Source organism: Lygodium microphyllum, unplaced genomic scaffold, assembly GCF_053477565.2.
Source record: "Lygodium microphyllum isolate KBCC unplaced genomic scaffold, Lygodium_microphyllum_v1.1.10 scaffold_46, whole genome shotgun sequence".
NCBI classification, from domain to species: domain Eukaryota; kingdom Viridiplantae; phylum Streptophyta; class Polypodiopsida; order Schizaeales; family Lygodiaceae; genus Lygodium; species Lygodium microphyllum.
The window spans coordinates 764,231-791,371 of NW_028229529.1; the positions used below are offsets into that span (position 1 = coordinate 764,231).

Consider the following 27,141-nt stretch of genomic DNA (forward strand, 5'->3'; position numbering starts at 1 on the left):
CAAATACGCAAGCCAGGAAAATGCAGCTCAAGCAAGAGTTGCATAATGTGCAAAGAGAAAGTATGAGCATCAACGACTACCACATGAGGGTGAAGAAGATTGCAGATGCACTTGCTTCCATTGGGTCGCCAGTGGAAGATGATGATTTAGTTTCCGTGACCTTGAATGGTCTAGGAAAGGATTATGCACAGTTTCGGACATCCATTTCAGTTCGTGAAAGATTTCCTGATTTTGAGGAGTTGATTGCTCTTCTAATTTCTGAGGAACAGAGAAATGGTGGTGTATCTTCTTCAGGAGGAACTTCAAAAGAAGCTGTCTTCTACTCAAATGCTGGAAGAGGTAGAGGCAGAGGTAGAGGAGGCCGATTTGGAGGCCGTGGTAGAAATCAGAGTATGCAGCAAACTCAAGAAAACCAGTCCTATGGAGGAGGACGTGGTAACTCTAGAGGCAGGGGGAGCCAAAGAGGTCGTGGTGGATGGCAAAGAGGCCAAAATGCAAACAGTAATGTTGAATGCTACTATTGTGGTAAAATGGGTCATATGGCTAAAGACTGCTATAAAAAGCAGAATGACATCATGAATGGAAAACTGCAACAAGGGAATTATGCATCTTCTAGCAGACAGGGTGATGACAGAAATGAGCATTTGTTCATGGTGCAGCACATGAACAATTCTGTGACAAGTGCAAAAGAAAGAAATGATGTATGGTATGTTGACTCAGGTGCATCAAACCACATGACAGGTCATGCAGAATGGATGGAGGATGCAAGGGAAATGGAAAAACCAGGATTTGTGGAGACTGGTGATGATACTACACATCCTATTGTGCAGATTGGAAAAATTCCTTTGTCTATGCAGGATGGGAAGAAGAAATACCTGTCCGATGTATTTCATGTCCCGAATATCACCAAGAATCTGGTTTCTGTTGGTCAAATGGTTGAACAGGGCTTGCAGGTCAGATTTAATCCTCATGGATGCTTTGTTGAGGATATGAAAAATAAAGGTCGCTTGATAGCAAAAGGAAAGAAGAAGGGCAGAATGTTTACATTGGATGCAGACATGTCTGAATTGAGTGCAGCAATGTTTGCACATGGGACCGGTGTAGTTGCAGATATTGATATCTGGCATAAACGCATTGGTCATGTTAATGTACAGCGACTTAAATCAATGCAGGCCCAAAACATTGTTGCAGGATTGCCTAAGTTCAAGGTTGCAGAAATGCATAAGGTATGTGAAGCCTGTCAGTTTGGAAAACAGGCAAGGAAACCATTTCCTAGACATGTTCAAGAGAGTGAGAAGCCATTGGAATTAATACACTCTGATGTGTGGACAACTAAAGCTGCATCTCTTGGAGGCTGTCATTATTTTGTCAGTTTTATTGATGACTATAGCAGAAAAGTTTGGGTGTATTTTATGAAAAAGAAAAGTGAAGTTTTTGGGCATTTCAAAACTCTTAAAGCTATGGTTGAAAAAGAAACAGGCTTGCAGATAAAATGCCTAAGGTCAGATGGAGGGGGAGAGTACCTCTCAAATGAGTTTGCAAAGTTCTTGCAGGAGCATGGCATAAAGCAGCAACATTCATGCAGTTATACCCCACAACAAAATGGAATTGCAGAAAGAAAAAACAGGCATATTGGAGAGGTATCTCGTGCCATGCTCAATGAAAAAGACTTGCCAGATTTTTATTGGGCTGAAGCAGTTGCTACAGCAGTCTACATAATGAACAGGACTCCCACTACAGCAATACATGGAATGACTCCAGAGGAGAGGTATACTGGTAGGAAACCAGATATTTCTCATTTGAAAATTTTTGGTTGCATTGCCTATGTACATGTGCCAGATGAGTTGAGATCCAAGTTGGATCCAAAAGCTGAGAAGTGCATCTTTATTGGTTACTCTCTGCAGCAAAAAGGGTATAGATGCTATAACCCTTCTACTCGTAAGTTTACAGTGAGCAGAGATGTTGTTTTTGATGAGATGAGTAGTTGGTATAAACCAGTAAATGTGATTGATGATGTAGATGCACAAAATGGTAATGCTGCACAGAATTCACAGCAGCAGTCACAAAACATTAGTGGACCTGGAACGTCCTCTAGCACTGGTTCACATTCTTCGCCATGGACAGGCAGATTGAGATCAGGAGATTCTTCTCAAAGTAATGCAGATAGTGGTATGCAGGTATCACGAAAAGGAAAAGAGAAGGTTGATCAGCCCATGTTTGATGTGAATGCAGGTCACTCTTATGTGGATGGTGAATCCAGTGGCTCAGAACAGAGCATTGATGATGAGTTGGGTATTCCTTCTATTGTTACACCTGGAGTAAGGAAGACCAGGGATGTTTTGAGAGCACCTGGGAGTGAACCTACTTTGCGCAGGTCTACAAGAGCTAGGTATCCTGTGGATAGGCTGAAATATGATGGATTTACAGCCATTCACTATGCATATATGGTCAAAGTGATACAGGAACCAGAACCCACATCTTTTGAGCAAGCCATGGGAAAAGAAAAATGGGAGAAAGCCATGGATGAAGAAATGGATGCCTTGGAAGCAAATGCTACATGGGAGTTAGTACCTTTGCCTAAAGGTAAGAATGCAATTGGCTGTAAGTGGGTTTATAAGGTGAAGCACAATGCTGATGGTTCTGTGAACAGATACAAGGCAAGATTAGTAGTCAAGGGGTATGCACAAACATATGGCATTGACTATGAAGAAACATTTAGTCCGGTTGCAAGGATGGCAACCGTAAGAGCAGTCATTGCTATGGCTGCATCAAAGGGATGGTCTTTACATCAGATGGATGTAAAGAATGCCTTCTTGCATGGTGATTTGCAAGAAGAGGTCTATATGGAGCAGCCACCAGGTTATGTGCATGCTGTTCATCCTGAGTTTGTTTGCAGGTTGAAGAAAGCCTTGTATGGCTTGAAGCAAGCACCTAGAGCATGGTCTGACAAGATAGGACAGTATCTTGTCACTATTGGCTTTCAGATTTCCAAGGCAGATTTCTCACTTTATGTGAGAAAAACAGAGAAAGGTATTATGCTGCTTGTCATTTATGTTGATGATTTGATTATGACAGGTGACAGTGATGAAGATATCCTTCATGTGAAAATGCTATTGAAGCAGAAGTTTGAGATGAAGGATTTGGGAGAGCTGCGTTATTTCTTGGGCATTGAGGTGATTAGATCACCAAGTGGGATACAGCTTTCGCAGAGGCAGTATGGATTGGACATGCTGTCCAAATATGGGATGACAGGCTGTAAGCCTATTTCAGTTCCTTTGGAGCAAAATGTGAAGCTGAGCACAGATGCAGGTGAGCTTCTAGAAGACCCTACTATGTACAGACGCATAGTAGGAAGTTTGATTTATATGACTATTACCAGGCCAGATTTGAGCTATGCTGTTGGATTGGTAAGTCAGTTTATGCAGGCTCCAAGGAAACCACATTTGGATGCGGCTAGACGCATACTTAGGTATGTGAAGTCCACATTGCAGTATGGACTATTTTATGAGAGTGGGGTTCAGATACAGTTGCATGGATACACTGATGCTGATTGGGCTGGTAGTATTTCTGATAGACGATCTACCAGTGGATATGTATTCTCTTTTGGGAGTGCTGCAGTCACTTGGAGCAGCAAGAAACAGCCTACAGTTGCCTTGTCGAGCACAGAGGCTGAGTACAGGGGTGCAGCAATGGCTGCATGTGAGGTAGCTTGGTTGCATAAGCTACTTTATGATATGCATCAGTCTACAGATGGGCCAGTTGTCATTTATTGTGACAACATGAGTAGTATACACTTGGCAAATAACCCAGTCTATCATGCTAGAACAAAGCACATTGAGGTGCATTATCACTATGTGCGAGAGAGGGTTTTACTAGGTCTTATTGATCTAGTTTATGTCAGCACAGAGGATCAGGTAGCTGACATATTCACGAAGGCATTGGGCGCAGAGAAGCTGCGCAAGTTCAGAGACCTGCTTGGTGTGCAGGAATTGGGATTGAGCTCGAGGGGGAGTGTTGAGATATCGAGCTCCACTCGTGATACGCCAGGGTGACCATTGTGTATTTATGTCACCGACTTGTCAGTTGCAGATGCGGTTGGTACACCGCCCATGAATAATAGCCACATGATAGCTATCCTTATCTACTCTAGTTCGTGGCTCAGTTAGTATGCCACCTTAGTTAGTTGAGTTTGGTTTGAGACCCATATAGAGGGTTCTTCTATTTCTTTGTACTAGAGTTCTTTTGGCTTACACAACTAAGAAGAGGAAAACTGTTTTCAGCCTCCACCCTTGTGTGTCTTCCCCCATTGTGCAAGCAAGAAAGCTTCAAGCGAGACTCCTTCCTTCTCTCCCACAATCTTGACAGCTCCAAGCCGTCCCCAAATGTCAGAGACATCATGCCAAAGCTCAAAGCATACATCCGGTATCGGTAGGTAAGTGCCAAAGCCTGTAAAGTACCTTCATCCCACTGTTATTCCAGCATGTATTTACTGTTCTAAACAGTAGATTTCAGCCCCGAATTCAAGCCAAAATCATGGTCAAACCAAATGCATACATCCCCAATACATTCGGGTAGGAAGTAGACCGCATACGGGCATCAAATAAGGTAACCGGAGTAGAGTATAAGCATCAAATGCCAATGCCAAGTGTGGCTGCCCTGTTTCCAGCACTGTATAACAGTAAATAACAGTCCCAAATCAGCCAATATTTCAGGCCAAAATCATGGCATAATCATGTGCATACATTCCCAAGGCACTAGGCATCATGTAGACCGCATACGGGCATCAAATAGCACAACCAGAATGGAGTATAAGCAACAAATGCTAATGCCAATGGTGCTGCCCTATTTTCAGCCTGTTATGACAGTTTATGACAGTCCCAAATCTGAAGAGATCAGCCCCGAATGATCAAGACCAATGCCCAAAGCTTGAATGACATCAAACATGAAGTCTATAGCCCTCTTGATCAAGGTAGAGAGCAAGAAGCAATGGCCAAGTGTGGAGCTGAAGTAGATGAGTGCTCACAGCCTGGAAAAAAATGATGCAATCTGCCCTGTTGGTGTTGAACTTGCTGCTACTCCACATGGGCTGAAAAGGGGGTAATGGGGGGCTCAAGAAGGGCCTATCAAAGGCCTATGACAAGCCTCTTTGAGCCTTGATAGGTGTAAGGCACAATATGAGGGGAATAAGCTTCAAGGGTTTGAAGCCATGGCTGCCCTTGCTGTTTGCAACCTGTAGACTGAAATAAAACCCTGAAAGAATGATCAAATACCTCAGTATCAATGCCTTGAAGGTGCCTCAATAGGCTGGGAAGGTGCTCGGGAAGCCGGGGAGTGACGGGAGCTCGGGGAGATCGGATATGGCTACCGGGACGGAGATCCAATGCGTGAAGCGAGTCGATGCGAAGGTCGGGAAGCACCGAGTCGAGCTCGAGCAAGAGAATGCCAAGCTCTGATACCAGTTGAAAGGTGAGAAGGATCGAAGCTTGCATGCGAGCTATGGCGGGAGAGCAAGAGCAAGAAAGAGAGAGACAAGAAATGGGAACTCCAACAGTCACAATGTGTGACCGGGCCTTCCTTTATTCAAACTGTCACTAAAAGAATAAAGAATAAAGTGACGTGACGGGCGCCCGCCACCTGCAGTGTGCAGTGGCGGGTACTGTCAGTGTAATAATACACGGGGCGGCATGGCGGAGGTGCCTTTACCCCCAACATTTCAAAGCCTTAAACTTACTAATTCTCTCAAGTTTTCACCATGTGCCCTCTTATTGCTTTAGTCCATTTAATATTAGAATGATTAGAATGAGATACTTTCAACTATACATAACTAACTAAACTCATATTCTAAAAGAGATAGGATTCTCAAAACTAACAATTCACAAGGAAATAAGAAAAAATGATTAAAAATCATTAAGCATAAATTTATTTTTTTGTACACAAGAGGTTGCATATTTATACAATGATCTTTTTTATATATTTTCTTCTCTCTCAAACATCACTAGCTAGGGTATTCTTTGGTGTTCTAGGAGATACCTTAGTCTCTGCCTCCTTCCTTGGTGTCCTTCTACGAGACTTTCTAGGGGAGGCTTGGGGTTCACTCTCCTTCTATGAGATGTTTTCTAGGGCCCTCTGAGGGGTTTTCCTTGGGCTTATCCTTTAGGCTTCCCCCTTTGGAGTTTTCTACCTTGTCTCGACTTATATAGCCTTTGAGCCCATTTCTTCACCTTGTTTCTATTTTTTATTGGTTCTTTCTTGATTTGCACCCAACATTCCTCAATGATCCTATTCTCCTTGCCTTTTGGAGGGGCATTCTTAGTCTTGGCCGCATTTGACTTTTTGGCTATAATTGGCCTCTTAATTGCACTAGTGTTCTTAGATGCAGCTAGCTTCTTAGATATAGTTAGCTTCCTAGTTCTAATTGCCTTCTTGGCAACATCCTCTCTTTGGATTTATAAGAATCTAGGTTTGGAGAAAGTGGATCATGCTTGTCAAGAAGAACATTGATTACTTGAGCCCTTACTACAATGTGATTTGCAAAAGATAATTCAAATCATATTCAAAATTGACCTTGTATCAAGGATTATACTTCTTATGGGATAAGGAATGATGACATATAAGACTTCCTCGGGGTTTAATTCTTACAAGAAGAAATCTAAAGAATTTTCATTTGCCTTTGTTGAGACAAGAGGATCTACTAGAAATACCTTTTTGAGCTTGTCAAGTGGAAGTGTAATCTTTAGATGCCTTCAAACAAATATCAAAATTACATGAAGTGGGACTCAAGACTTGTATAATGTAATAAAAAACTACGTGTAAAAGCCCTCAACTCGTGAAAATCCTATTCAAAAGCAAAAAGGGCATAGCAAAGAGCAAAATGAGATCTCAACCCGGTGATGGCGTGTAGGAAGGATTTTGACATTGTTAGAATGTATCTTTGTAGTACGATCTAGGTCCTTTTTTGGTCTCAATTGTTCTCAAATAAACTTAAACAAGGTTAACACAACATTTGGGACATCTAAGGATGAGGAAAACTTATAATGTTCTTAAGGTTGTTATTCACAAAGTATTGTATTAGTGAGTTTATGGAACATAACAAAATGAAAATTTGGCATGCCTTAGCAACACCAGCATGGTTGTGTCATTGATCTCCTTACCTTTCCTATATGAAGGAATATGGTGTTCTTAGGGGAAATGGTTAGATGTTGTTAGCCTTGGAATACAACATCCACTACCACCTAGCCTCCCTGATATCTCATGGAAGAATGTAATTTGCAAATAAAAAATTAAACATTTTTCAATGAAGAATGAATAACATATAATTAGAGTAAATAATGTTATCAAATTTAGCATCCATGACACTAAATGTACTTTTGAATGACTCCAGTGAAACTTCCATTCCACATTTGTTGACGGAAATATATCTACACAAAGCACTCAAACTTAGTGTACAAGCTCTATGGAACAATAGAAACTTGTAACTCCAATGGCTACCATTCCACACTTGATGAAACACATATGTACAAAGTACTCAAACTTAGTATACAAGATTTGTTGGACAATAAAATTTAAAATAGAAAGACATAAAAATAATAATCTCACTTGAAAGATAAATTTTGTGGCCTTACAATTAGGTGTGAAGTATTGCTACTTTGAAGGTGCCAAGTGAAGATTCTTTGTAGTATACACGTGTTGAATTTGTACCTTTTGGTGAAAGCTTGCATTTTCTCTTTTCTATTTATTGATCTTGTTGGGGTAAAGGCCAATGTGGCCAGTCATCCATCTCACTAACCCTAACTACACACACACACACACACACACTCTCTCTCTCTCTCTCTCTCTCTCTCTCTCTCTCTCTCTCTCTCTCTCTCTCTCTCTCTCTCTCTCTCTCTCTCTCTCTCTCTCTCTCCACTATATATAGATTACTGGCCATTGGTAACCAATAATGGACTACTTAAAACAATAAAATTTAGGTTAGAACTTGTTTGAAATAGGTTACAAAATAGAGATCTCATAGTTTTGGAGGTTGTTGTTGGTTACTACTATAAGTAGCAAGTGTTACAGGAGTGGAGACTTTAATGTATATACTAAAGAAATTCTTGAGATACATAAATTTTCATATTGTCTGTGCATATTTTCTCGTGAATGAGTAAAAACATTGTTCTTTGATGTATTGATTTCAAGGAGATCAGGCTTCTAATGTACTTCTAACCACTTGGATGATGTTATGTTGCTATATATGTAAGAAAGCATTGATGCTATAGTACATTTTTTAATTATATACAATTATTTTCATTGTGTTTGGATAGTGATATATGCATTATTCTTTAGTAGTGGTTCATTTTCTAACGTCTCTTAGTTCTAGTTATACTAAGCAGGTATTGTAGAAAGTTTGCTAGTTTCACAATGCATTTTGTTGATGTTCTTATTAATATCACTTGACAGTTGGTTGCTATATCACATAAATAGTTTCATCGTCTACAATGGAAAGTGAACTATATAACATCAAGAATTTCGATGGTACTAACTTCAATTTATGTCAGGAGCAGATCCAAGATATCCTTATTCAAAAGAAGCAATAATGACCCATAAGATGTATAGATGAAAAACTAACAAACGTGTCTAAATATGATTTATTAGAGCTTGACACATTGGCCAAATCTACTATTGGGTTGCACTTGGTAGAACCTTTTTATTTTACAATTGAGAATAAGATCACTATGCATGTCTTATGAAAGAAGCTATGTGATACTTATGAGAAAGGAACTGCCTCTAACAAGGTGTCTCTCATGAAAAAGTTGTTTGAGTTGTAAGTAAAGGAGGGCTCTGATATCGCCTTCCACCTTAATGAATTCAATGTCATATACAATTAGATACATGCTCAAAAATTGAAGTTTGAATGTAAGGTCAAGCCAATATTTTGTATGTGCTCATTGCTTGTATCATGGGATACCTTTAGAATAACCATCAAAAACTTAGCTCTAGATGGTGAGTTGGTTTAATGATGGTATGGGTAGTATAATGATTGAAGAGATATGCAAGAAATCCATGGATCAATGCAGAAATGATCAGGCATTGGCAACTCAAGAAAAGAGAAGCTAAAGATAGGACAAATGGAAGAACCAAGACCATGGACAAAATCTAGATTTAAGAAAGATACTAGATGCTTTCATTGTAGTAAAACATGTCATATTAGGAAGGATTGTTACAAATGGAAGCGAGAGAAAAGGATAAAAAGTAGGATAAGTTATATATTGACAAGAAAGAAGATATAGGAAAGGAAAACATTTAAAAAAATTCATTACAATGATTGTGCATGATGAAAATAGTGAGGCTTACTTCTACTCTTCCTACACACATGCTAGTTGCAGCAGATAAATATCTAGCTTAAGATTGGATTCGTTATTCTACCATGCATCTTTTTGGGCTATGGACACAGTGTCAAGATGGATTATCCACCTTTGGGATCCTAAAGGTAGAGAGATTGTATGTAGTAATAATGTGATATTCAATTAGAAGAAGATGCATAAGCAACCTTGAAGTGGAAACAATAATTGTTACTTTTCAAGATGTAGTGCCACGTATTATTTTTCCTCATAAGACAAGTGCTAGTGCACCAAAGGTGCAAACAAAGGACACAAATGATGCTTCAACTAGTGAGCAAGAAGCATGGAGATTTACTGAGCAGCAAGTTGAGAGCCCTATGGTACATCACTAAGAAAGAGTGGAGGTTGAATGAGTGGAGAACGAAAGATTGGAGGGTGAAATGTCCACTCTAAGACAACCCATTGTGCTACAAGGATCTACTCATATCTCTCATCCCCCTAGGAGGTTTTAGCTTAGGGTTGACTATGTGTTGTTGACAGATTGTTGGGAGCCATCTTGTTATAAAGAGGCCATGACTCATGATGATAAGCTTAAGTGGGAGCTAGCTATGTAGTGTGAAATGGATTCCATTATGAAAAATCAAATTTGGGAGTTGGTTCCTTTGCCAAACAGTAAAAATGCTTTGCCATCCAAGTGGATCTATAAGTTGAAGATCGTAGACAATAATAAATCAAAGTACAAAGCAAGGTTAGTGGCCAAATGTTTTGAGCAAGAAGAAGGTATGGACTTTGATGATACCTTTTCACATGTAGTAAAATTTACTATTCTTTGCACTATTCTTGCATTGGTGGATAATGATGATATGGACCTTGTAAAATTGGATATCAAGACAGCCTTTCTATATGGTGACCTTTATTATGAGATCTACATGCAATAACAAGAGTATCTTGTGGAATACGGCAAAGAAAAGCTTGTCTACAAGCTAGAAAAGAGTATCTATAGATTAAAGCAAGACCCATGAGAATGGTAGAGTAAGTTTGATGCCTTTATGCAGTCTTATGGCTGCAAGAGAAGTGAGATAGATCATTGCTTGTACACTACTAGAAAGACTAAAGATGGCAACTTGATAATGTTGATCCTTTATGTGAGTGATATGTCAATAGCTAGAAAAACAAACCTTTGAAATAAAGAATGTGGGACATGCAAATTACATTCTTGACATGCACATAATCAAGAAAGAGATTGCTCTATCTATCCCAAAAGGATTATGTCAGCAATGTATTACAGCATTTTAATATGGATGGGAAGAAGACAATTACTACTCCATTGCCTCCGTATGTGAAACTTAGTATTGATGATTATCCCAAATCTAATGAGGAGAAAGCTCAAATGGACAAGATTCCATATTCATCATGTGTGGACAATCTCCTGTATACTATGATTGTCACTTGCTTGAACATTGCTTTTGCAATGGGAAAGCAAGTACATGTCAAATCATGGCAAAAAGCATTGGGAAGCAATGAAAGGCAACTTGAGGTAAGTGGTACAAGAGATATGTGCATATGGTTTGGGAGAAATAGTAGTGGTGTACTTGGATACATAAATGCAAACTATATAAGGAATATTGACAACAAAATATCAACCACATGATATGTGTTTGCCTTATATAGTGGTACAATCTCATGGATATCTAGCTTGTAGAAATATGTGTCATTATCAAAGAGAGTTATTGGAGGTGCCACAAATATATAGTCTCTCTCTCTCTCTCTCTCTCTCTCTCTCTCTCTCTCTCTCTCTCTCTCTCTCTCTCTCTCTCTCTCTCTCTCTCTCTCTCTCTCTCTCTCTCTCTCTCTCTTACATATCTAATAGATATTGTCTAGACCTTTATCCAATCATGGAGCTTGTAGATTGTTGGATACCACATATCATCCTCTCTTATTTTGTACCATGTACATACATGTATAAAGTTAGATCACTACTTAGAATCTATAGAGGAAAAAGTACGGGGTATTCATGAGAAATGAGGGTTGAAATACAATAGATATAATGCAAAAATATATTTGTAGAAGCTAAGGTGCCAAAATAATGAGAAATACGAGATGAATGCATATAAAAAGGATGCGAACTATAAAAACTTTTAAAATACCCCTTAATTTGAGATCTTTTAGTTTTTCAATTTTGAGACAACTTCAAAGGGCCTCACTTTTTAAAATTCACATCAAAGTACTAAGAGCAATGAAAATGAGCCAAAAAAATATTATTATCAAGGACAAGTCCTTTGGTTGAAATTGCCTCATAAAGATAAGTTTGGAAGCCCCTTTTCACATTTTTGCTAGTGTTTAAAAATGTTTATTTTGCTAAATTAATCAAGTCAAATGTTATAGTGGACCACCCATGGCAATGTCCCATTGGCCTATTCACTAATCTCATAATTAGTAAACATTAATTTAAAAACCCATTCTCCCTCAAAATTGGCCCTAATGTGTGTGTGTGTGTGTGTGTGTGTGTGTGTGTGTGTGTGTGTGTGTGTGTGTGTGTGTAAAGCATAGTACCATAAAAAGGCCAAAACAACCTAAAATACTAGTGGAGAGAATGGACAGCAATCTTACCTAAGTATTGCTTTCTTCCATACTTGCCTTCTTGCTTGTTTATTTCTTTATACTCCTCAAGCTTACCACACACTCATGCATACAAATCAAAAGCTCTAAACTTGCAATAACAATATGGGAGAAACACAAGATGGAAGACAAAATGACAAGCTAAAAGAGATGGAGGGAAATTTGTCTTCTTTTTCTTCTTTACACAATACAAAGTGGATAATTAGACTATTGTATAAAAGTGTTCTTACAATTGGACACAAATGAAAGTAGGTAGATTGATACTACATCTATATATCGTTGTATGATAGATGTGACCAAGTAGTAACCATATATATCATTGTATGATCGGTGTAACTAGATATAACCATATATATCATTGTATGATAGGTGTGACCAACTAGTAACGATATGTATTAACCATGATGCTATTCCTCATCTAGTGTCACATGGAGAAAGATCAACACAATGAGACCTCCAGACATGTTGAGCTTGACTTTTAACATGGAGTGTAGATCTTGTGCCTACATTATTCTTTCCAAGCCCAAAATAGGCAATTTGTTATTTTTCTTCACGGCGATCCAAACATATGGTTAGGTTTGCTTTTTAGCTTAGGGCCAATTTCTTCCCCAAGAGCTTCATGGTACTATATCTCATTTTAAGTAATCGAGGAATAAAGAAATTCTTAAGTGAGGTGCCCCCATCATAATCTAAGCTCTTTGCCTATGGAACAATTAAAAGCACTATCACACAACTTCTAAGCTCTTATTTCATAGTATTGGTTAAGAGTGTTATCTCAAGAGAGTTGAGGTCTCCTAATTTAGGAGAGTGGTGCCTTCTCCTTACCATGAATTGTAGCCACCAAGTACACACAAATTGGTGGCAAGGTGTTCAAAATCATGATAACTAGCTCCCTCTTTGCACAATATTTTCTACTAATGTAAGTTTGGTTGACAACATTCTCATTTTTTGCACATACTCTTTAACCTAGGTTTACTGTTAAAATTCAAAGAGGCAGATAGATGTCAGACAGAGTGAAGCAGCATGCTTCCTCTCTCACACTTCATTATTCATTCCACACTCTATAGTGAAAGTACAACCTAAGGTCATAAGACCATTCACACCAGTAGTGGCACCGACTTATTTAATGTACCGAACTACTATGGCTAGACTAGCGGTGTCCAGCTCATGTCGGTCAACACACATAAATGAGCTTGATATTCTAACACTCCCCCTCAAGCTCAAGACAACATCTGAACTCCAAGCAGCTGTCTAAAGCCACAGAACTTATCTTTACCCAAGGACTTGGTAAAGATATCCGCCACATGTTCATCTGTCTTTATATGCATAAGATCAACGCGTCCTGCGAGAACCATCTCTCTGATGAAATGGTAGTGTCTATGTGTTTTGTCCTGGCATGATAAACTGGATTCATAGCCAGGTGTACACTACTCAGATTATCACATAGTAGCTTCACTGGAGCATCTACCTGTATGTCCAAATCAGCCATAAGCTTGAGCAGCCATGAAATCTCGCATGCTGCCAATGCAGCACCCCTGTACTCTACCTCAGTACTCGATAAAGCAACCGTAGGTTGCTTCTTGCTGCTCCAGCTAATCATGCCGCTACCAAATCCAAATGCATATCCACTCGTAGATCTACGATCATATGAGCAACCTGCCCAATCTGCATCCGTGTATCCAGTCAATATCAAGGGCTTATCTCTGACATAGAACAGCCCATACTCTACAGTGGACTTAACATATCTCATAATGCGTCTAACTGCATCCAAGTGCGGCTTTCTAGGCTTCTGCATAAACTGGCTTACGAGCCCTACAGCATAGCTCAAGTCAGGCCTAGTGATGGTCAAGTAAATCAAGCTGCCAACCATCTGCCTGTACATAGTCACATCCTCTACTTCAGTCCCAGTGTTCATGTCTAGCTTGACATTCTGATCAAGAGGTGTATCCAGCGGTTTGCATTCAGCCATGCCATACTTCTTCAGCATCTCTATGGCATAGTGCTTCTGCATCAGCCATAATCCATTGTCAGCTGGAATTACCTCAATGCCTAAGAAATACTTCAGTTCTCCCAGGTCTTTCATGTCAAATTCAGATTTCAGCATCTTCATTGCATGCTGTATGCCCAAGTCATCATCACCAGTGATTATTTATCAAATCATCAACATATATGACCAGCACTACTAAACCACTGTCCGTCTTCTTTGTAAATAGGCTATGATCAGCCCTACCAACAGCAAAACCCAATCTCTGCAAGTAGTTACTGATCCTAGCATGCCAAGCTCTCGGAGCCTGTTTCAGCCCGTATAATGCCTTTTTCAGCCTGCATACATAATGCTGAAAATCAGGGTGCACATACCCTTCCGGCTGAACCATATAGACATCCTCTGTTAGGTCACCGTTAAGAAATGCATTCTTAACATCCATCTATTGTAATTTCCAGCCTTTAGCAGCAGCCAAGGCAATCACAGTGCGTATAGTTGCCATCTTGGCAACAGGGCTGAATGTTTCCTCATAATCAAGTCCATACTGTTGGGCATACCCCTTTGCAACCAGCCTGGCTTTGTATCTCTCCACACTGCCATCTGACTTGCATTTGATTTTGTAGACCCATTTGCAGCCAATGGTCTTTTTCCCTTCAGGCAGAGGTACTAAATTCCATGTTTTATTTTCAGCCAAGGCATTCATTTCTTCATCCATGGCTACACACCAATTCTCATCTTTCACTGCTTCAGGTAATATGTACTTGGTTCTTTGACCTCCATCACTTTTGTCATGTACGCATAATGCTTTGCAGAGTAGCCACTGTATGTCAACCTGTCAACAGGGTATCTGACCCTCTGCGAGCGTCTAAGCTGTGGTGCACTACTCGATTCACCTCTCTCATGAGGCGGAATGTACCTGTTCTGCCTTGTGCCAGGCGTATAGACAGTCGGAATACCAAGTTCGTTGTCTAAAGTATCACTAGACTCATAGCCCGAAGTCATTCTGCCAGGTGTCATCATACCAGATGCATCCTCAATAACTTTCTCTTTTCCTTTGCTGTCCAAGACATCATGTCTCCCCCTCACTGACATACCCGTGTCAGTGGACGGTGAGCTCCTCAATCTCCCTGTCCATGGGGATACTGTCTGACTGATAGGTCCTGTCATAGCAGTGCTCTGCTGCAAATCAACTGTTAAGACATGAGTGGAAGGCATATCAGATGGCACTGCAACTGGTGATACATACCAAGAACCCATCTCATCAAAGATAACATCCCTGCTTACCAAAGTCTCCGTGAAAGAAGGATCATAGCATTTGTATGCCTTCTTCTCTTGCGAATATCCAATGAAAACACACTTATGTGCTTTGGGATCCAACTTCTTCCTTTTCTCATCTGGAATATGCACATAAGCAAGACAGCCAAAGACTTTCATGTGACTTACATCTGGCTTATAGCCATACAACTTCTCAAACGGTGTCATCTCATGAATACATGCAGTGCGAGTCCTGTTCAAAATGTATACGGCTGTCATAACAGCCTCTACCCAATAGTAAAGTGGCATATGCTTTTCATTCATCATAGCCCTAGCAACTTCCATCAAAATTCTATTCTTCCTTTCAGCTACTCCGTTTTGCTGCGGAGTGTAGCGGCAGGTGAGCTGCCTATGAATGCCATTTTCAGCCAAGAAATCATCAAATTCATTTGATACATACTCTCCACCACTATCAGATCTCAAGCAAGATATGTAGCATTCAAACTCCTTCTTAACCTGTGCTTTAAATTGCTGAAAAACAACAAAGACCTCATCTTTTGTTTTCAATATGTAAAGCCAGGTATATCGACTGTAGTCGTCAATGAAGGATACATAATATCTAGAACCTCCCATAGATACATTATGAGCTGGCCCCCAAACATCAGAATGCACTAACTGCAATGGACGTGTACTCTGTCGTACATTCCTGATAAATGGCAATCGTGACTGCTTACCAAACTGGCAAGCCTCGCATACATGACCAATATCTGAATATTGGAACTTCGGTAACCCTGTAACCAGCTGTTTCTTTTGCATAATTTGCAGCCTTTGCAAATTTACATGCCCCACTCTCTTGTGCCATATTTCCAAATCCCTAACAGTGCCAGAACCATGAGCAAACATAGCTGAATTCAGCTCTGGCAAAAAAGTGTCAAGAGTAAACATTCTGCCGTTCCTGTGACCACGAGCTATCAACTTGCAGCCATTGCCAAACTCTTCAATAAAGCAACCATGCTTATTGAATCTAACCTGCAAGTTCTGCTCCGTCATCTGACCAACAGACAATAAGTTCTTCGTAATTGAAGGGACATGCAAGACATCATGCAGATTTTTCTTCCTGCCATCATGAACCACCAGAGGCACTTTGCCTTTATGCTCAATGCTATGCTGCGTGTCATCACCTGTGCATACATAACCATGCTTTTCAGCCACCATATCCGTGAACCAATCACCATGAGGGGTCATGTGATTCGACGCCCCTGAGTCAATGTACCACACTGCATCATCAGATGATTTTTCAGCAACCTTATCTTTGACATACTGCATGGCAAACTGTCTATCACCAGAATCATCTGCCTGACTGGACGTAGCATAATGTCCATGATGCTTGCCCTTCTGATTTCCCTGCTTCTTCCAGCAATCCTTTGCAATATGCCCATATTTTCCGCAGTAGTGACAATCCTTATCTTTATTTGGATTGTTTGACTGACGCTGCTGCTGCCATGAGCCTCTACCACGGGAGTTAGATCTCCCCCTGCCTCGAAAGTTTCCACCACCTCTTGCATTTGATGACTGCTGATTGCTATTACTATAGGATGCATTCTGTTGGCCTCCTCTGCCAGATCCATAGCCTCTACCACGGCTACCACGACCACGCTGATTCGAATAAAAAACTGCATCCTTATTCTTTGAGCTGCTTGACCCTGTAGCTAAGCCAAGCTTCACCTCTTTATGAATCAATAATGCAACCAGCTCATTAAAATCAGGCATCTCAGCCCGCACAGATACTAAAGTATCAAAAGACTTGTACTCCGGACCCAAGCCATTTAAGGTCACTGCAACCATATCCTCATCTTCTACCTGTGAGCCAACAGATGCCAGCTAATCTGCTATGGTCTTAACCTCTGTGACATAATCTTGTAAGGATCTATTCTTCCTCTCCATGTTATTGAATTTCTGCTTTAGTTGTATCTTCCTTGCACTTGTAGTTGTGCCATAGTATTTGACCAATATATTCCATGCATCTGCTGGGGATTTACAGTTCATGATCTGCATCACCATAGCATCCGAGATACATAATGACAGCCAATGTAAAACTCTGCGAGCTCTTTCCGTCTAGGCTCGATGCGGTCGTCTTTGATCAGCTGTAGGATTCCTATCTAGAACTTCAGGTTCAGCCTCAACACCTGTCACTAAGTCCCAGTATCCTTTGCCTATCAGAAAGTTCTCCATGCGGAACTTCCATATTGCATAATTGTTGCTATCAAGCTTTTCTCCCACAATCTAGGTTACATTATGAGTTCTATCAGCATTTGCCATGTTGCAGACCTTGCCTGGCTACCTACAAACCAAGATCTTCTTAACAGTTCAACTTCAGTCCGGAACTGTTATGACAGTTTTCTGCAATTAAGTGCAGTAAAAACAGCTCACACCAAGTGGCTTAATCCGTGAGTAAAGCAGTCAATGCAAATACTATGTATTCACTTCGGTTTGAACTCCTACAACCTCACTGCCAGGGTACATATATGCAGTCTGAAAACTGTAAACTGTAAATAATCAGCAGCACTTTCAAGTCCAAAACTGAGTGGTAATCATGTCACACATGTCCCAAAAACTCCCAGATAGCTGCTAGTACACTTGGCAGTCATGACATGAGTATAGTCACAGAACAGTGCATAACCAGCACATACAAGTGTCAACAAATTCAGTTGCAGGTTGCAATCAACCAAAGTTCAGCATATCAAGTTCCAATCAGCCCCAAATTGTCTTCCAATCATGTCATACATTTACTTCGTAATGACAAGGTCAATACATGAGTATCTGGGTATACATGGGCAACCTGTTTTCACTGACCAAAGCATAAAACCTCATGAACCATTTGTACTTGACCAAGACAATATGTCTGCATTTACTTCAGCTCCAGACTTCAGTTTTCAATGATGCTCATTGCATGTTTCAAGCCTCCATACATCTAGCATGTATATGACAGCTCTCATAGGTGATAGAGCTCTAAAACCGACCTGTATTGCATCAGTAGTATCCAATGCTTGTCACTGACAGTATATGACAGTTTTCAGCAGTGAAACAGTTCTTAGATCTGAATGTTTTACTGAGAAAATTCAGCTCAAGTACTTCACATGAAGTACATATGACTTCTTGACTTGTGTTGTCTGCAATGCAATCTTCCCAGCATATTAGGGAGCTTCAAGTGCTCTTCAGGATCAAAACAGTGATGTAAATCACTGTATTCAGCAATGTACATTCAGTTTCAGACCTGTATACCTGCATAACAGTCCATGCCTCATCACCCAAGCTTCCATTGACATGTCAGACCTTCAAGGTCACACCCCAGGGTCAACATACACTTCATAAAGTATGTACAAGATGCTTAATGCCTCATTTTGAAGCTGGAGGACATGAATATGAACCTGGCGCAACAGCGCAGATTGGTAGGAGGGGCAGCACAGCTCACGATTTTGTTAACCATGGCAATGAAGCACTCCAAGGTGCTCAACACATCCCTCTCAAGGCTACAAACAAGCCTTTGACAATGCCTTTGATCATTGAGCATACAACCATACACTGCATACCTTCCATTGTTCAATGGCTTCAGCTTGTTTGAAGAAGAATGACCTTTCCTCTGACTTCAGCTCCTGCAAGTCCAATGCCACACTCCTAGGCACCCAGTCTTTGCCGATTCATGGCTCTGATACCATGTTAAAATTCAAAGAGGCAGATAGATGTCAGACACAATGAAGCAACATGCTTCCTCTCTCACACTTCATTATTCATTCCACACTCTATAGTGAAAGTACAACCTAAGGTCATAAGACCATTCACACCAGTAGTGGCACCGACTTATTTAATGTACCTAACTACTATGGCTAGACTAGCTGTGTCCAGCTCATGTCGGTCAACACACATAAATGAGCTTGATATTCTAACATTCACCAACTCTCTTGATCCGTAAAACATTGGTGAGGTTTCCATATACCACACCCCCTTAGCAATTGCTTCATCTCTTAACATTCTTTGTTAGATTATCACCTAGGTTTGCATATTAACATGGACTAGAAGTTACCTCCTTTTGAAAGTTCAATAACTCCTCTTCTGAATGTGTTTTCATCATTCATTCCTCTCTAGTGATAACTGTCTCTCCTCCAACACCATTTGGATCCTCCATTCCACAACACAAATTTGCTTCCATTGAACTTCTCAACCCAAGCAATGGTATTTCTTGCTCCCATTTAGCCATAACTAGTAGATGCCTTACTTTACTTTTAGGATGGTAAATTTTGCTCCCATTTAGCCATAACTAGTAGATGCCTTATTTTACTTTTAGGATGGTAAATTTGTACGAGCTTGTTGGATTTGATATGCCTAGGTGGTTGCTTCCCTCTAATACACCCAAATAGTTGATTTATACAACTTTACCCTATTACCTTTATGAGAACAATAGAAATGTACTTGGATTAAGTAGAAGATGAGAGTGAGATGAAAGGTGAGAGAAAGAAGCAAAGATTGAGAAATTTGCATAGAAAAAACAAACAACAATCAACTTCATGCTCATATTCCGAAATGCACAATGTAACTTTACAGTCACTTGTGGTGGCTTTAACGAGCGCCATGTACTGCATAGAGAGTTGACATGATCCTTGGCATTTACAACTCTTTAGATGACTACCAAGATGACATGCAAATGAAACTTGTACATAAAGCTAAGTGGAAATCATAATCCTAATTTGCCCTCATGGAGAGAACATGACTCTACAAGGCGAACCTGGTCTACACATGCAAATTAGCTTTTCCAACTATGCGAACATTGTTTCTTTTTTAGGTGTCAACCCACAGGGTTGGATGTTCACAGAACCAATCCATGTGTGGTCAGGTAGCAAGACCTCTCATTATATCATCCCACTCCTCACACCCATCACTTTTCCTTCGTTTCATGTTACCTTCACATGCTTATCCCAAATAACAATTGTGCACCCATAACTAAAGCTGAAGCTTTAGCATGGTGCCAGACCTAGGTACTGTGCCAGACTTTGACAAAGTCTAGGAAGAGGTCGGAGTGGCATCACCCTGAGCAAACCACTTGATTCGAAAAAGCGACAGATTTGACAGATTCTTGCGTAGTTGGCAAAGGGCACTATAACACAAGTCGGGGGGAAAATGACCGCCGAGCTCGAAACTCTTTCTATCGCAATTTCCTGTATGCCCATCGCTGATGACCTAAAAAAATCGCAGAGAAGACTTCATTCGAGGCACTTTCATTGCACTAAAACTTCTTCCATTCTTAGAGCCACTGCAGAGCCCTGTTAAGTTTAGTAATACAGCTTCAGCTGACATTCTAGCCAGCTCTTCAAAACAGGTCCTCAATCAACGCCCGTCAACCATCCAGATCTGGACTCTAAGCAGAGGGATTTTTAGCGGTCACAATGACCTTCTTTAAAATGCACATCCATAATGATGGCCGCTGAAAAGACGTGTTTTCTTTGCCATGCACTATTTGGTTGAAGCTGTCGGAAGAGGCTGTGATTTTACAGCGACTCAACCAGGTGATAAGACCCACCACGGTATACAGCCCAATGTGTGCTATCTCAAAAGATCCTTACATAAGGATGCCACCTTTGGATATGGATTCACAAACTTCTTGACAAAGGCCTCCTCAGCCATATCCACAACCACAGAAAGAGGCAGCTCCTTTTTTTCGATTCCCTGATTTCTTAGGAGGTTCAAAACCCTGAGACGGGGCTTAATTGTCCTTTCAAGGCTTGAGTTAAGGAATGAAGGACATTCTACTAGCTCTTTGGGAGACCTTTTCATGGTCTTCTGCAGGAAATCAATCCTTTGCTTGATATTGGAATCACTCATAATCAGAATGGATGGTATTTCTCGGACAATTTTACAAACATCGTCACGATCAATGCCAAGATTGGTGAGATAGTCAATACGAGACTGCATGCTTTTGCAACTATGAGGAAGCGTTAGCTTTAAAGCACCTCTCATACCAGCAGAGTTTTTCTCAAATCCCAAGCCCAAAAGAAAGTTTAGATTTTGGACCAACCCATTTCTGAATGACCTGTTCAGTACTTGAGGTCTACATTTGACATACTTCTGCAGATTCTCTCCAGTGATTCCTTGGTTTTCCAGAAACTCAATTTTAGAGGATGCACACTTCTCTACTGCCCTATAAAACAACTGTGTAGACCTTTCCATCATAATACATATAGCCTGTTCGTCTAAGTTTTTGCTTCTGTAAAAAGCCACATGCTTCTCAAGCATACTAATCTCACATGATACGAGCAAGGGTTCCCTAGCTAATAAAGCTACTGCTCTTTCATTGGTGAAGCCTATGCTCTGCAAGTACTGGCACGTTTGTTGCATAGCCCTTCTGCTGTGAGTCAACACGATGGGTTCAGCCTCTATTAGCATCTTCAGTTTTTTTCCTTCATTTACCATGGACTTCAAGTACAGCATTGATTCCTCTATTGCCTCTGTTTTACGCCCTAGCAGATCAGGTATTTGCACAATTATCTTCTTGGCCTCCCTCACATCTTCAAGCACAAATCCCAGAACCTTTAGCTTTGAATCATAATCTTCAACAAAATCTCTAAGTATAACATTTGGGCAATTCTTGACTAATGTTATGGCATGCTCGTTCTTCAAACCAAGATCTGACAGGAATGTCATTGCCAGATTAATGTGCTCCACCGGCAGTCTCAGAAAGGTTCCCCATTGCTTTCTGTAGAGTGACTTCAGAAATGCTTTAACATCATCCTGAGAAAATTTCGCAGCCTGCAGTGCATTGACTCGGTCCTGCAGAGCTCCTGAAACAAAGAGTTCTGCTACCTCCGGTTCCAGAACTAAAGCTTTTACCAGAATGCAAAGTTCCAAATCCAAAGACTCGAAGAAGTCCCTGACAGGAGTAAAGTCACTGACCAGATCGACGGACAAAAATGAAGAATTGTTGGAAATAAAATCTGCAAGCTGTTTCTCTGTGAAACCGCAGTCACGCAAGAAGCGCAAATTCTTCAAAAGCTCAGCTTTGTTACAGCTTGAGAGAGCTGCAAGATCCACGTGCTTACTAAACTCCACAAGCTCCAGCTCTCCGAATAGATCAGCCAAGACCGAGACAGCTTCGGTACCTTCTTCCACCGTATCAGCTGTATTTACAGTCCCCTTGTTTGCTGTTTCTAATACATAACCAGTTTTCTGCAAGTCAGTAGCCAATCTGTTAAAGTCAATTGCTGCATCTATTACTTGACCGGTCTCCATCGAGTCATCAGATGACAAAGTAATTTCAGTCATTATATCTCCTTCTGCAGCAAGCACAGGCTGATTGGATGTGTCAGCTTGACACTCTACTGCTGAAGAAAGGGATGATAAACCTGCAACATTGCAGCACCAGGGCCTTCTGAGAGCCATGTTGACAGGATGACAGTTTTGGCCAAGAGGCCGGATGTCGAGAAAAGGAGTTCCTGCGCGTGAGGCTGCGCGCTCGCCGAAGCGGTTCCCAGCAGCGCATCTCAAGATGCGGGAGGCACGGACGAGAGCGGCCGTCATTGCCACGAGGCCGGCACCAGCAGCCTGTGTTCTCTTCGATCAGGCAAAGCATGTAAAGGCCTAAAGATGATCCCTGAAACGCGTATTTGTCAGGGCAGATGCCATGACTCCAGGAACGAGCGCCAGGTTCATAGCTGGCGCCATATTTGGATGAACCCTTCTTCTCTGTTCTCGGCGGCGCCCTTCAAGACGTCCTGGCCCTCTTGTTAGCGCAGTGCAGGTTCCATGTCTAGTCTTCTCTGCGTCTAAAACCCAAGTTCCACTGTTCCAATGTATACATGAAACAATGTTTAGCCTTCTCTGCATGTAAAACCCTAGTTCCCCTGTCCCAACACTACCTGCTTAGATGCCCCATTGCCCAAGGTTCATGTCACCTTAAAGGGTACTTTATAGCAAGACACACACCTCTTAGAGCACGTTCACATAGGGGTAAGGATCAATGCACACTCGGCCGGTGGACGGGACTCTTTTATTTTCTCACCTTCGTCAATCTATCTATACATCTCTTATTGAAAGATTTATCGAACCTCAACTTACAAGCAAGGAGAGGAGAATTGTCAAACCCAAATCTACATAGCATGTACATATCATTTCGAGACCTTCATTTTTCTTTCCTCAAATTAAATTGTTCTTTTTTTAAATTTACAAAGACCTTTAATGATACGCAAACATCAAACATGCAAAAGAACATTACATGTGTGTGTGTGTGTGTGTGTGTGTGTGTGTGTGTGTGTGTGTGTGTCTACATGACTGGCTACATGCGAAGCATTCATATTAAGGCACACCTCTCTCTCTCTCTCTCTCTCTCTCTCTCTCTCTCTCTCTCTCTCTCTCTCTCTCTCTCTCTCTCTCTCTCTCTCTCTCTCTCTCTCTCTCTCTCTCTCTCTCTCTCTCTCTCTCTCTCTCTCTCTCTCTCTCTCTCTCTCTCTCTCTCTCTCTCTCTCTCTCCAATCTAGGTCGATGACGTATGTGGCTAAAACCCTAGAAATGCCATCACTTTTGAGCTATGGAGCCAAGCTAATGAAAAGGTAATCCCAATCTGGAAGTGAGGGAATGTTGTGAGATGGAATGGAGCAACAAGAAAGGAGGGGAAGGGGTCCTTGCACAAGGGGAAGGAGGCAATGAGCTTGTGGGTAAAATGCAAGAGGCGAGCAAGGGAGATTGAGGGAGGGAGGAGAGAGAGAAGAGAAGGAAAGGCATACCATAAGATAGGTGCAACAGCACTCAAAAGCTATCACCATAGCAAACCAACAGAGGTCTAGTGTGTAGATATAGGTTTGCTTTTTATATGTAGGTGTTCTTTCTATGGTTGAGAACACAAAAAGACCACCAAAAAAAAAAATTGTTGGTTGCTTTGTAACTTATGGATTTTGATTCTTATTTGAACCAAAAAACTTTGGGATACAAAGAAACACCCCATGTAGGCTCCCAATTTGAATTGACCCTAGCCCCTAGCACAATGGTTTGACTCCATAGTTGCCACTTGCAACTTCTTAGCAATTAACCAACAACATGAATGGATGTACTCTTGGTATAGCACCTTTATCACTCAAGTTACAAAGATTTGTTTACCATTGGACTTGCTATAGAGTGTGACATCATGCATCTTGCTTGTTAATCGTAATGCAATATCTTTTTCTTCCTACATGATGTAGAGAATCCCATATCATGCAAGCAGCTATACAAGCAACTTGTTAATGCAACAATTTGTGGCAAACATACACATAGCAAGACTACTTTTAGTGATGGCCAATATATAAATCCTTGGAAATTGCATGCATTTTTTATCTTTTCTATGGAAACATGTTATAAGCTTCAAAAGCACTCAAAAGCTATCATCCACTATGTGCCTTGGTGATGTGGCATGATATTATTCACCAATATGTTAAGTGACCAACATGAGGATATACCAATGATTCTACAACTGAACTACACCCATGTAGTCCATTCTTGATTATGGCACATTTATTGTGCCACATCTTTTTTCCTAGCGGGTTCACACTTAGTGACCATGTGTATATATGTTGTGGTACTTTCATATTAGTCTTTTATCATGTTGTAGACTTAGTTCTTTGTGAGTGGAAGAAGAAAAAAGAAGAAGAAGAACATTTCAACCCTATCTCTCTATGTTCTCAGGTATCCATCACTGTTGTGTGTGTGCGCTCTTCAATGCTTCACCTCTCTTCCCTCTTGTCTATTTTCATGGTAGGAGAGCCATCCCACAGCTGTGGGAGCTCGATTAAAGGCTAAGGTGAAGGCATTAGAGTATAAAAGGAAGCAAGCAAGCAACGAGTAAGAAGCTCTTCCACCTTGCTCAATTTACCTTAGGTTATAGCTATAGGAGGCTCCTAAGGCAAGCAGAGCTACAATCTCCGATTGCAGAGTGAAACTTGGTGAGCAAGAAAAAGGTGTATATACTATAGATAAGCCCTTTAGGCCTTTTGTCGCTACGAAATTTAGCATTTGAGGTCATTTCAACCTCCGTTCAAGACCTGCAAGTGGTTCAATAGCAATTTTTGGGTATAGTGCAGTTTCGGTTGTGTTGGCCATTTACAAGTGCACAAGTTACAAATTTCAATGTGTGTGTGTGTGTGTGTGTGGACCAAATAGTGAGCTCTACACATACCTAGCTATCATGTCAGTAAGTAGTAGGTAGGCTGACTAAGCTTGCACATCTCAACACTCTTCCTCAAGCTCAAGTCATCACTGCATGTATCCTAAGTAGCGATCTAAAATGAGTGAACTTATCTCTACCAAGTGATTTGGTAGAGATATTTGCCACTTGGTCTTTAGTTTTCACATGTATGAGGTCTATCCTACCTCCAAGCACCATTTCCATGTGATGAAATGGTAATGTACCTCTATATGCTTTGACCTATCATGATAAACTAGATTTCTTGCCATGAGCACATTACTCATGTTATCACAATACAGCTTGACTGGGTTATCCACACAAATCCCCAAGTCATCCATCAACTTAACCATCCAACTAGCCTCACATGTAGCCAATGTTACACCCCTATATTTTGCTTCTGTACTTGAGAGAGCCACAATTGGTTGTTTCTTACTACTCCAGCTAACCATGTTGCTTCCAAGTCCAAATGCATATCCACTGGCCGATTTCATGTTATACATATAACCAGCCCAATCTGCATCACAATAACCTATAAGCTCAATAGACTTACCATGCTCATTGAATAGCCCATAAGACAATATACCCTTCACATATCTCAAAATTCTCCTCACAACATCTAGGTGAGGTTTCCTTGGCTACTGCATAAATTGGATGATCAAACCAACTGCATAACTCAAGTCTGATCTAATGATAGTGAGATTGATCAAACTCCCCACCATCTTTCTATACATAGTCCAACATGCCATACTTCTCCAATATTTTTTGGGAATGTTGTGTTAGTATCATCCATATCCCATGAGATGTACACATAACTTCAATTCCTAAGAAAAATTATAGCTCTACCAAGTTTGTAATTTGAAATTATTTTTGCAACATAGCTTTTATGTTGTCAATGCCCTGTATGTCATCACCTCTGATCACTAGATCATCTACATTGAGCACCAAAATCACATATCATGTCTTTGTTTTCATGGTAAATAAGCTATGATGAGCTTTACCTAGCTAAAATCCAAGTGACTACAAGCAAGAAGTAATCCTAGCATTCCATGCTCGTGGGACTTGCTTTAAGCTATACAATGCTTTCTTCAATCTACATACATACAACAGATAGTTAGGATGCACATAGCCTTTGATTGGTCCATATAAACCTCTTCTACCAAATCACCATTTAAGAAAGCATTTTTCATGTCCATCTGATAAAGATTCCAACCTTTGGATGTAGCTTAGCATCCAAACTAAAGGTCTCTTCATAATCCATCCCATACTACTATTGGGCATATCTTTTCACTACCAATCTAGGTTTGTACCTCTCTAGTGAGACTGTCAGACTTATATTTTATCTTATAGACCCTTTTGCATCCAATAAGCATTTTCCTCAAGCAACTCAACCAAATCCCATGTTTTATTTTTCAACAAGGCCTCATATTCACCATCCATAGCATTGCGCCAATTCTCATCCTTAAGTGCTTCTGCAAAAAACATAGGCTCTTTGTATTTGAGCACTTCTGTCATGTATGCATAATATCTCACTGAGTATCCACTGTAGGTAAGCCTATCCACAGGCTTCCTTTCTCTCTATAATCTGCGCAACGGAGGTGAACTAGATTCCGATGTCTCATGAGGTGATATATATCTATGCTTAACTCCAGGTGTAACCATTACAGGTATACCAAACTTGCTATCAAGACTCTCAGAAGAGTCATACCTTGAAGTCATTGGACCTGCAAAATCATTAGAAACCTTCTCTTTTCCTGTATCTCTCT

The 27,141-nt window shown here is 40.7% G+C and overlaps 1 protein-coding gene across 1 annotated transcript; it reads right to left on the reverse strand.

Moving 5' to 3' along the window:
* Nucleotides 1–19,741: 19,741 nt before the first annotated feature.
* Nucleotides 19,742–23,104, reverse strand: LOC148008920 (uncharacterized). Its single transcript, XM_087673911.1, has one exon. The coding sequence runs from the start codon at nt 22,741–22,743 to the stop codon at nt 20,773–20,775; it is 1,971 nt and encodes a 656-aa protein (XP_087530037.1). The 5' UTR covers nt 22,744–23,104; the 3' UTR covers nt 19,742–20,772.
* Between the last annotated feature and the right edge of the window lie 4,037 nt (nt 23,105–27,141).